The 12,981-nt window shown below is 30.0% G+C and overlaps 1 protein-coding gene across 3 annotated transcripts in view; it reads right to left on the reverse strand.

Annotated features, from left to right (window-relative positions):
* Positions 1–2,089: 2,089 nt before the first annotated feature.
* The window catches only part of LOC106126433 (DENN domain-containing protein 1B), a 20,526-nt gene continuing 9,634 nt past the window's right edge, over positions 2,090–12,981 (reverse strand). Inside the window, exons 9-14 of one of the 3 annotated variants that reach the window (XM_013324103.1) lie at positions 12,628–12,816; positions 10,685–10,717; positions 7,948–8,054; positions 7,053–7,263; positions 6,271–6,696; positions 2,090–2,416 (exon numbers count right to left, since the gene is read on the reverse strand). In XM_013324103.1, coding sequence (XP_013179557.1) covers positions 2,174–2,416; positions 6,271–6,696; positions 7,053–7,263; positions 7,948–8,054; positions 10,685–10,717; positions 12,628–12,816 — 1,209 coding nt within the window. In that variant the 3' untranslated portion in view covers positions 2,090–2,173. The remainder of the gene's footprint in view (positions 2,417–6,270; positions 6,697–7,052; positions 7,264–7,947; positions 8,055–10,684; positions 10,718–12,627; positions 12,817–12,981) is intronic. The other 2 variants (XM_013324104.1, XM_013324105.1) reach the window with 2 other exon arrangements.

Here is a 12,981-nt window from a genome sequence, read left to right on the forward strand (position 1 = left end):
TAACTAATCTCGATTAAATAAAGCTTTGTACTTTTAAAAATGTCGATTCAAAAATAGCGATTATATAATATACATAGAATTTTATATAATATATACATTTCTAAAGGCAAGATATACATTACGACCTTAAACTATATATCTATGTGAAATAATCTCTCTTACATAATAATCTCATTTCCCGCTTTACGAGGAATTATCTTGTTTCAAATTAAACAGAGATTTAGACATCATTGATTTCATAGAAAGTAATATCAAAAAAAAATGTTTCCTTTTATAAAATAAATAAAATTATAAATAGTATATTCGCGGTCAGAAATAAAACTTTAAAGAAAGAATAAAATTAAAAGCACTATTTGTAATGGTAATAAATATTTTTATATAACATGTCAAGTGGATTTAATATTAAAATTATTTAATTTTTTACACACACTTTATAAATATTATTTATTTAATGTGAAATCAATAATGTCGTAACTACGGCACCTCGTTAAAGTTGATGACGATATAAATAGGACAATTTATGATTGATAACGTGACACATAATAAAATGTATGACAAATCATGACCAGCTAATTGTACTTTTAATTAATTAAAAAGTAGTGTTGATACAGCTCCGATGTATACGATGAACTAAAGATTTAAGATTTAAAAAAAAAATTATAAAAGTATATATATTTTATTTAAAATGGAAAATGTTATATTGATGAAAGTTTCAGATGACCTTTCAATTTGAATGAATTTGATTTTTTTTTTGTTAAAGAGATAACAGAGAAACAATGTTAAAAAAAAAACAAATAAAGCAAAATACTTCTGAATAGAGTTAGCAGATAAAAAAAAATCCGCATGCATAAATATAAAAAAAAAATTATATTGTTAATTAAAAAATGTATTAATCTCAACGCTGCTGTGTATTGCAAATTAAACTTACTTGTAATTTAATAATGAACTTATAAAGTTGTGTAAAAATATATTTTTAACTAACAAATATACCTACATCGTATCACTCGAAGCGATATCACACATTTTTTCTTGAAATAAGACAACATATAAAATTGTGTTGTATGGAAAACTTGACAACAATATTTTTTACATTGATAGTTTATCAATTAAATAAACTCGCTAATATTATCAAATCCGTCAAATTATAATAAATTTATTTATAGAATATTTTTACCTTTCTGTGTGCAGACAACAAATCATGCGCAAACATAATTATGTTTAGCCTCTTTCAAACCAAAACTATGTTTTAAACTTAGATCTTTCTTTGCAGTCGCCATCCCCATGTTAATTATGTCACTCTCACGTAATCTATACAACTCATCCAAATATACTTGAACCTAGGTTAGCGAGAAGCCAGCCGATCGGGAAACTTATTAAGGTTTCTCTCTAACCCCAGTTTCTTATGAAGGTCGTCCATCGGAACCGGACAAAGATTGACTTATAGAGATTTATCACTTATTCACGTTCAACTCCCTCCTCCCCGATAACATTCCTGTACTAGCTATCTTATTGCTTCTTTATTTCTTTATCACTGGTGTTTACTTTCAGACTTACGATACCATTCATTCCTGTTCCCACATCCATCTTACATTCAAATTTGCCACATGCACTCTTATTTATCATTCGATTCGTCAATATATACAAAAAAGCTAACGGCTTTAACACAAAAAATGTTAGTACGCGTATAAGACTGTTGACACATATTTTTGCAATGTTTTATAATGACGTCAACCGTTTCGCACACAGAAAGATTCTTCGAAACGTTGACACGAGTTTCTTGAAACTGTTTATCCTTTTTTATTATAATTCATGCATAAATATAAACGTATTCTACTCAAAAATAAAGTGCATAAAAATAATTTAATACTATTTAAAAAATTAAAAGTCACGATGTAACAATTGGAACGTAATTAAAATATACACAAAATTAAAAAATCATCTCAATAACCGTATTATATTAAACATAGGGATTATCACATTTTTTTCTTTAACATCTATTTAATATTAAAATTAATATAATTACATATAACTTACAGATCAAAACAATGATAAAAAATAATTTACAAATATTTGATATGTAACATTATTTTCAGAGATAACATAGGAAACGATTAAAATGCTAATAAACAAATAAAAATATTTATTGCTATACAAATTTATTGCTTTAAATGTACTAATTAAATGTAGTCCAACCCTTGGGGACGCTAGAGCCCGGCTGAGCCCCGCCGCTAGAGCTGTTAAAATCCGAAAACTGGAATTGACTAAAATCTAAACCGTATTCATGCAAAAGGGCACTGTCCGTGGAAGTTTTGGCTTGTTCAAACTTATCAGTACTATCGTTTTGCAGTGGATCAAATTCTTTTATATCTGACGGTAAACCGTCCAGATTAATCAGATCCGATTCTGACGCGCACGGCTGCAAAAGAAAGAAATCATTTAAATAAACTACTTTCCTCTGAATTGAAACCGGTTATTGAGTCGTTGATGAACTTGTTTCGTATGTGAAATGTTACCGCGACTCCGCTACACGGTTCACCCTTTCATTTCGAAAACAATTTTGCTCCCTTTGCCGACATGAATCGATCCGTTGTCATGTTGACCTATTTTTCTTTCTCCCTTCTCATATAATTAGTAAATAATAATAGCACTGTATTCTTTTCTTATTCTTTTGAAACTGATAGTTCATTTTGGGAGCCAATTAATTCTCTTCAACAGTTATTGTGATTCAATTTTATATTCAAACTATAATTATAAATAGTTTCGACAGCATTTAATTTCTTTAATGTTGGCAGCACTTTATTAATTTTGAACCATGATTTCTTCCGTGCATATTCAATAAAATTAGTACCAGTATTTTTAGTTTACATTAGAAACATTGTTTTATCTATGTACCGTAACCAAGCCCATTCCGACATAAATACGTGCAGATAGTTAAAAACCCATGCATATGTACATTTTACAAAATAAGCAAAAGTTTACAATGAAATTTTGATGAATAATACGAACCTTAAGAACAGTGTACGTGCAAGTACAAGCGTTTAATGTGCAAGATCAACCTAAATCACCAGTTCTTGATACAAAAGTTATGAATCGTTTATTCTAGAAAAAAAAAACTGTAAGAAAAGTTATATTACACAAGACGCACCTTATATTTAGTTAATTAATTTTACCAAGTTTATCTAAGAATAATGAAGTTTCTATACACAATTAAATCACAAATGTATTTTATATAGTTACTTAAAAAAAGTTCTCTTGATTAGAACTAAGGGTTAAATAAACTCAACTAATTATTTTAATATTCGTTATTTACATTTTCTACGATTCGAATGGTCATTTTATCATATCAAATCATAATTTTAATTCGAATGACAACTCAATCACAATGTTACAATGTAGTGAAGCAATCGTCAAATCAGCTTGAATAGATTGGTAAGGGTATGATCGTAATACATTTTCGCGTATCCAAGTCATTGAACTTGTAATCGAATACGTGAACACCCAACGATGAAAGTACGTATAAGTACATACGTAAACAGGATTCATAACTAAGGTTAATAACTATTCAATTATCATCTTATGTTAAATGAATAACTATTGTATTGATAGCTGAATCATATTACTGAGTCATTTAGTCGGTGCAGTCACAGCAAATACCATGATTTGCTGACTGCAAAAATGGTGTCAGTGAGGAGTGAATCTTTCAACAAATATAACGTGTTTCATAAAATTATTACTTATGTGTAAATATAAATATTTTATGTAAAAAATTGTTCATTCATAAAATAAAATGTTTTTTACGGTGTGCGTATTTTTATTTAACCCTGTATTTGTCAATAAAATTTATATTTACAGAAATAAACTTTTTGGAATAGTTGTTTGTGGTAAGTTGAGGTGTATACCTTTCAATTGCCTGTTTAAAACACTTAAAAAAGATTAGCTAACGCGAGGGGGAATCTTTCATTATGCTAATGGTATCATGAAAACGTCTATTGAGCTTTTATTATATCTCTGATATATTGAACATGTACATACATTGATACCAAAATATACTGCGTAGAAAAAAAAATAAAAAAAAAACGTAAATCCAAGATAATATTTGTGTAATTAAAATTAGACGAAGTAAATATTTTCATGTTTTGTGATTTTTAATAATGAACTTTTTTAGTTTTGATTTCTATTTTCATGATCTAAGCTAGACGTGACTGATTACCGATTGGACTGGGTGGCAAGAATAAATAAAAGTTGATCGGAAGTCGTACATTTTATACCAACACAATTATTATAATATCTTGTCAAAAATATTCTAACATCTGATATTTGTATATTTTAAAATGATTAAAAAGTTTCCACAAAATCAAGAAATTATGTGATTAACAACATAAAACTAAATTGATAACCCTAGGTATGAGTTAGCGTTTAAATTTAGTAAAACCTCCGTAGCAAATCAAATCAAGTAAGCAAATAGTATTTTAACATAAATTATATCCTAGACTTAGATTTTTTTAATCCTAGATTATCTCCCCTCAATGAAATCTATTTATTTAATTCGTATTATTCATTTCTTAACCTTTATCTGGACCTTGTGGTAGAAAGAACTTGTGGTATGAAATCAAACGTCTGAAATTCACTTTTCAAACACTTTTCATATTTATTAATTTGCGGCGTTTACATTATAGTAACAATTTATTTGATGTACACACAATTTATGCAATTATACAGTTTTACAATATTTGTCGTATATTTCATTCTGGATTAATAAACTTTAATTCAATAATAATACAAGATTATATAAAAAATTATGTCTTCATAGGAACATACGCGTTAATACGTTTTTGGCAAGACATTTATGTTTTCAAATTAATACTTTACACACAATTCGGTTTATAAATAAAAAGTTAATTGCGATAAAATGTCCTTCATACGTTGTCTGGGGAGTTACACATTTGTTTTAGAAAAATCAATCTAATTTTTGTACTTGAATGTACAAGATATCTTAATATAAATAGACGTAATCTGTTTCAGAAATGCGCAAGCGCATACTATAACGGGCATCGTAAAATAAATATATAAACTTTATCACAAACTTTTTTTATTTTTTTGTGTATATGATGATACAAATAGGCAAACGCTTTCTTTGTGTTGTGTAATAACAGGATACCCTAGTCTATATTTGAGTTCCACAAGGATCTTATGGCAGACGTAAAATATGTGAATTAACAATGTCTTGACAGCGTCATATGTTGACAAATAATAGAGCGGCAGCCGCACGGAATGTCTGGCCATTTTTTTATATTTTCGAAATTGTATAAAAAAAGTCACGTTGACGATTTAACGTACTTTCTATTAGTATTATCAGGGCAATGAGACTTTTCGTAATTAATGTAATGTTAATATTGATGAAAAAAATGTTTGTTACCTTTTATTTTCTTGAATAATCATAAATTTTTGTGAATTATCAATAGGTTATTAGTTGCAAATAATTTGATCACAGTTTAATATTGGGCAATTTTTCAAGTAGCTACAAAATTGTTGCACACTGGTAACCCTAAAATCTCGTCCCGTGTTAAAAAAAACTGTCATAAGATCCTTGTCAGACTACAGAACTACAGTTCTATGACTGCATAATTTGTGTCAATCGATTAAAAGAAATATACAGAACCAGTGAAATAGGTATAATATACACAGCAGTGAGTCTTTTAAATATCACAAAATTTGAAATTATGTAATGTTCACTTGTTAGGTTAGTTAGGAAATAAATGTTAGATCACAAATTAATTATTCGAAAATGTTAAAAAAGGGGAGTATTCTTAATTTTATAGTACATAAAATATTTTAGTTATTGTTTGTTACAAATATTTCTATCGTCTTTTAAAGAGATTCTAATACTTTTACATAACCAGAAGTATTGTATTTCATAGACGTGTGATCTATGTTGATAAGAAAATAGTTATAAAAACTGTATATATAATAAAAATAGTTAAAAAAAAAGCAAATTTTGAAGCAATGCATGCTCATAACGTTAGTTTAAAATTAGGATGCAATTATATGAATAAAAGGTATGCTTTCTTATATTGGAGAAAATAGAAATTTCTCATTCAATAAATAATATTATGCATATATGTATTTTTTATTAAATAAATTTCAATATTAAATATAAGTTAATAATATATTGTTAGTGGAAGACAAGATTTTATTTAATTTTCATTTATATTTCTCTCTAAAAACATAATATATAATATAAATTATCACATATGCGCATATCAAAATTACCTCTTTGCTTCTTCCTTCGTAGATGGGCGAAGGTCGAGCAACGGGTGTGGCTACGTGGAATGTACTGCTTGCACCATCCTTACACTGCCTATTATTAATAGGGGGCGGTAGCTTTAAGGCGTTACCATTGCAAGGTGCGTTTGTAACCGACTTTCTCTGATTCGAGGTGCTCAGTTTTAGTTTAGTTTTATCTTTGCCCTCGCTAAAGCTTATAGTGCTCGTGTGGAAATCAGTCGACTTCTCATCACTCTTTGTTATATTAGATATGAATTGAGTCGTTGAGGGACCTGGTGTCGCCCTCGGCGGGAGCAATGGCGCATCGGACAGATCGACTAGTTTTTGTGTCGATATAATAGGATAACGAACGGAAAGTTTAGGACGTTCCAATAACCGAGGAGGGATTCGTGGTGGTGGTGCCAGTGGTTTCTGCAAAATAAAATTAAATAATGTGCCACAGTGCTCCTAAGAGCATACATGCTTACGTACACATCTATGAATTCTACATTATGTTTACAAAGTGTTAAATTTTATATAAAGCATTTACAAAAAGTTTAATGAAAATGAATTACGATCACAAATGTATATAAACAAAAGTCCCAAAGTTTTGATACACGTGCTTGAATATTCACAAAATATTTTTATAATAATTATTTAATAACATAGGTTAAATTATATAAGTCAATGTGTACCAAAACTTAAGGTATGAGACACATCAAGCCAGACAATATACACAACTAGCAGCTAATTAAATTACGAATGTTTAAATGGTAATTATAACTCACCGGTTTGTTGCGCAAAGTTATATCAGTGCTGCTGTCAGAATTCGTTGAGAAGAGGAACTCCATTTCATTTAGCAGATCCAGAGGGAGTGCGGGCGGTGGATCTTTGGGAGGTGGCACGTCCAGAGATGGACTGGCACCCAGAGGCATGTCGCTAACTGGCAGAGATCCTGATGAACCTGAGGAGTCAGGAGACGCTGAACCACATGAAAATCTGTGGATAAGGAAACATTATTCTATGAGTAAGACGGTAACATATTACAACTTGTCTGTGATTAATTTTTTTAACTTTTTCAGATGTCATCTTGACTTCTTTATTAGGAGCTAAAACATTCTAACGTTGCTACAATAATTTCATTTTAGAAATTAACTAAAATGGTAAATTAATATTTGTAATTTTATTGGCATATTCAATTAATAACAATAATTTCAGAATTACTTTAAAATAATACAATCAAGAATTAATAGCAGAATGGTAATAACTGGAGACAAAAAGCCCAAAGTTGACTAACAAAAAGAAATTTACTGCGTAAGCGCACTGATGTCAATACATCAGTGCTTTTCCCAGCCGGGACAATTTCCCGGACAATTCCCAGATAAGAATAATCACTCGATTGACAAAAATGGTTATTGTTTTTATTTGCATTTTTAGTAATCTAACAATGTAAATTGCAATATACATATATTTGCCGGTAAGAAATAAAATATGCGCATAACTCGAAATAAATAAAGCGAAAACGCATGCGCGGTAGATAGCTTGTTTTTGGTTGCTTTTGCAGATTGCTTTTTTTACATGTCACTTAAGATTTTTTGCCGTCCTTGTTGTTTGGTAGCATTTCGTGTGGTAAAAACGATCAGCGCATACGCAAGACCGCGTGTATAAACGATGAAAACGTACCTATTCTCATCTGTTGTATTTCTTGATGATGATCTAGAGCCACTCTTTGGTATTCTGTTTGTGAGTCCTTTCATGGCCGATTTAACATTCTTCCCTCCTTGTCGGACCTTAAGAAAATAATTAATTGGTAAGATAATATTGTATTGAACTGTCTATAATTCATGCAAAAGGGTATAAAATAGTTGAAGGGTAAATTGGCAAATATGAATTTAACATCTAAAATATCTTAAAAATTGTGATACATTGTGTTAACGACAATTTCTGATTTTGTCGTATATCATTTCTTTATGAAAACGGAGAGCATTTAAACATATTAGGTAAATTAGTAAGATTTTTGTCTATGTATAAGCCTAATAAATATTACTATCTTATTATACAATACACGTCAAAATTCAATTGTCTGACTATTCCAGGAATAACCCTTTAGACAGATTTTTTCCAGAACTAAATAGATAACTTATAATTTTCTTTTTCTATGCTATCCTAGGATATAAAATTAGTTTTCTTAAGACATTAAAGTAGAACCATAAAATAGTTTACTGCGCATGCACATCTTTGATATTGTACTTCAAATATAGAAAATAATATTATATAATATGTATTTCTGTAAGGGAACGCACTCATATTACGTGGCCCGTTTAGGGAGGGGTGGAGGTCTTCAAAATACTACGGTCAGTCACAGGATTGGGGGGGTCAGGTTTTTGTCAAGTAATCGTTAGTTGTTCTTTTTCATAATAAATAATTCACTAGGAATTTAAGTGTGCATGCAGTCTTATGCAATAAAGACGAGTATTAACCAAATCATTTTTTTTTCAAATTTTGCCTGTGATATGATTAAAAATCATAATCATGGATTACTACGTAAAAACTAAATTGGGAGAAACGGTCTTGGCATATACTACGAGTGGTCAACGAGGGGAGGGATGGGTCGAAAAATCTAAAAAAAATACGTCACGTAGTATGGGTATGTTCCCTGACTGTATGTTGATTTACGTTTTTATCAAAAAATAACTGTATTTTGTCATATCATCGACTCTAATTTTATGTCATCAAGCGGTTACCGCTTGCTATGAATCCTGCGCATGCGTCTTTCATAAAGAAAATTCAATTGTATGCAGATTCTACTCTCGTGTTTCGAACTACAAGTATATAAGTAATAATAAATATAAAAAAAAACCATGGTACAAGACAATATTAGATATTAATTCTATATAATTTCGCTCCGGTACACATTTAAACAATTTTGTGTACAAAAAATGCGATTTACACCTTGAACATTACTGAACCAAATAAAAATAGCACAAGTTACACGCTCTTCGAGATTAGGTTTGGAAAGCTTAAAGCTAACAGCAACACCCTTACATCTTATTTAATAAAGCCAGTAATATTATGGAAATATAAACATATACAGAGCTTGATACATGCTATTAAAACGATAAGAATAAAGTATGGAAGATTATTTGAAGTTTTTCCAAATTACAATGACGAAGACGAAAGTTATTAGATGTGCATATGTATTTAGCTTACGATATGCAGAAGCATGCAGTAAATACAATTGTCCATAGCGTTCCCAATAGTAGTGCTGGAAATATTGTGCAAAATAGATAAAAAAATTTGAAAAGTATCGCACCTTTATTGATAAAACGTACTTTGTTCTATATTTTATTTTAAAGTATATTTTATATATAAAATTGTTGTCACAATGTTAGTAACCATACTCCTCAGAAACGGCTTGACGGATAATTATGAAATTCTATCTGCATATTCAGTAAGTTTACGAATCGACTGCTATGTATTTTTAATGCCGCTCGGGCGTAGTCACGTGCGACAGCTAGTAATTAATAAATCCCAACCCACATTCATGTTTCGAGTTGAAAGTTTAAGAAAAATAGTCGGTACTGTTATTCTTAGTGACAATAATACAATTACATTACATATGTACAACCAATTAAAGTAGAATTTGGAAAATGATGCATTGATAGTCCAAAAGCAATATTAAAAAATAGGTATATATTTTAGAAAAAATTGCAGGAATGTTAATATTATTTCACACTAGCTGTCGGCCGCGACTGCGTATGCGCAGGATTAAAAATTAATAGTAGCTTATTCTCAGAGCTATTGAATATGCATATAAAATTTAAAAAATCGATCTATCCGTTTCGGAGGAATAAGGTAACTAACATTGCGACACGACAATTTTATATATAAGACTACAAACATACATATAAGAAACTTTGTCCCATAAAATTATTTGATTTGATAGATATTAGGACAAGGTAAAGCAAAAATTCAGTAAAGCAGAAATGAACGAGCAATATTAGTAAACATTGGTGTATGTTATATACTCAAGAGGTTAATATGTACAAAGTTATTTTCCAACCCAGATATATAATTTGTTAGAAAATGTACAAGATTAGTGACAAAATGCGAATCTACTATGATTAATAAACTTGAACATGACATTGGAGTGCAAAAAATATTACCACAAGTAATATAATTTCGTTAAAAAATTTTATAATAAGTAAATAGAATGTGTTTCAACAAAAATAAAAAGAAATAATTGTAAAAAAGAAAAAAATTGCAATGAAAAAAATGCTGGCAATATAATGTTTTTTGTATATGTTAGACTACTTTTTCCATCACAAACTTGTGCAAAGATGCAATAGATTTTGTATTACAAAGTATGTTCCATTAAGAAGTGTGTGCATTTCCATTCAAATTTGTTCATATGACTCACCGATTTAACAGCCGATTTTACTGCGGGATTCGCCTGTAAATATTGACAATTTAAAGCAAAGAGACAATCCCTTGTAATTACAGCATGCCTTGCATCAAGTAACACCAACATAATATTAATCACTTTATTTTTATTATTCACTAGGCATATTAGCATTGCCCCAGCTAAGCTTACTAAATCCCGCTGCGGACGTTCAGTCTTTACTGTACAGTCGAACTGTTCAGTTAAAACTGAACGTGTAATGAAAGAGTTTTAATTGTATAATTCAACTGATAGTTAAAATTTTGCCTACACGCACAGTTTAACAATACAGTCAAACTGTTCAGTTAAAACTGAACGTGAAATGGAAGAGCCTTAATTGTATAATTCAACTAATGGTTAAAATTTTGCCTGCACGCACAGTTTAACTATACAGTCAAACAGTTCAGTTAAAACTGAACGTGTAATGGAAGAGCCTTAATTGTATAATTCAACTGATAGTTAAAATTTTGCCTACACGCACAGTTTAACTATACAGTCAAACTGTTCAGTTAAAACTGAACGTGTAATCGAAGAGTCTTAATTGCATAATTCAACTGATAGTTAAAATTTTGTCTACACGCGCAGTTTAACAATACAGTCAAACTGTTCAGTTAAAACTGAACGTGTAATGGAAGAGCCTTAATTGTATAATTCAACTAATAGTTAAAATTTTGTCTACACGCGCAGTTTAACAATACAGTCAAACTGTTCAGTTAAAACTGAACGTGTAATCGAAGAGCCTTAATTGTATAATTCAACTGATAGTTAAAATATTGCCCACACGCGCAGTTGTAACTGTACAGTTGAACAGTTCAGTTAAAACTTAACGTCTGTAGCGGGTTTAATGATCAAATTATATATAGAACAGATTAGATATAAATCCTTATTAATATATAAACGATTATAACACTTTATATTTTAGCGCAAATCATATTAAAATCAGAATTACTTGCAAAAGCAGTATTAAGCTTTTATTGTTATGGAATTTGAAATAAGCAAAATTTTATTTTAAGTAAGCGACGAAGAATTCATCAGTACAATTCTATACTTTTTATACTTGAAAACAATAATTTCTTAACATCAATAAGTTTAGTAAGAAAAATTGATTTTACAATCTATCCTGTATACCAAACTTCCATGATCTGTGATAAACAAAATTAAATTACTCTTTGAAGAATTCACAGGTCAAGTAATAAAATATTCGACCCCTTTGGTATTCTTAAGTAATTATGATATGAATAATTATTAAATGTGACATAGAATTAACTCATGAAGGGGCTAATTCTAAAACCTAGGCACTTTATATGCATTTTACCTATGCGGATGCGTATGCGCACTAATAAATTTGTAAATCGTGTACACTAGTAATAACATTTGTCATAATCTGCCAAAAATTACGCTTCATGAATCTTAATAAAAATATTTTTTTTCGACTTCATTTACCTATAGTGTGTCTAATTAAGATAGATTTTACAATTCAATTGACGATTCACTAAATATGGGTTAAGTAATCGATTAAGATTTTCGATTTTCGATGGTTGTTCTCATAGATCTTGCAATCGAGAATACGTGACACACACAAATTGCGTCGTTGACGAACAAAAAAGATTGCTTTTTTTTAATTTATTGTGCGACACATAGCCATTAACTGTAATAAATCCAAAACGTTATAAAATAACTAAATTATAGTAACCATTTGTTCGATTAATTTTATTACAAGACCGATTCTCGATAGTTCACAGTTATTTGTGCACGACGGTTCGACACTATGACAACCGTCCATTTAGACATGACATTAATCCACATACTAAATTAATTCGATATTTTATAGGCGTCAGTTGTCAAATTAATCTATCTTAAATAGACACACTATAATAAAATGACAAATACAAATTAAAAATACAAAACAAAAAAAAAATTACCTTGTCCCGCACATTCTTGAAGAAGGCACCGCCTTCTTTCTTCACACTTTTCGCCCAATCTCGATATTGCCTTTTTATTTTCTGTCCGCTGCCTGTACTTAACTCTTCGGCGTAATTGTTGCATTCAATTTCAAATTCATCGCTAAAACCGCGCCCGGAGTTGAGAAGATCTAATCTCTCGTCGATGAACTGGAAAATTACACAAAATACTGTTCAACAGTTGATATAACGTTATTTTATGTAAATAATCTACAGACAAACGAGAGACAATGTCTGATCGCGACAGATGACCTCCATAAGTGAGAAACTCGGTTTTGAGAGAAACTTCTATAAGCGAGTCGTTGTCCGCGCGCG

The sequence above is a fragment of the Papilio xuthus genome, unplaced genomic scaffold, assembly GCF_000836235.2.
Source record: "Papilio xuthus unplaced genomic scaffold, Pxut_1.1 DF825017.1, whole genome shotgun sequence".
Classification (NCBI taxonomy): domain Eukaryota; kingdom Metazoa; phylum Arthropoda; class Insecta; order Lepidoptera; family Papilionidae; genus Papilio; species Papilio xuthus.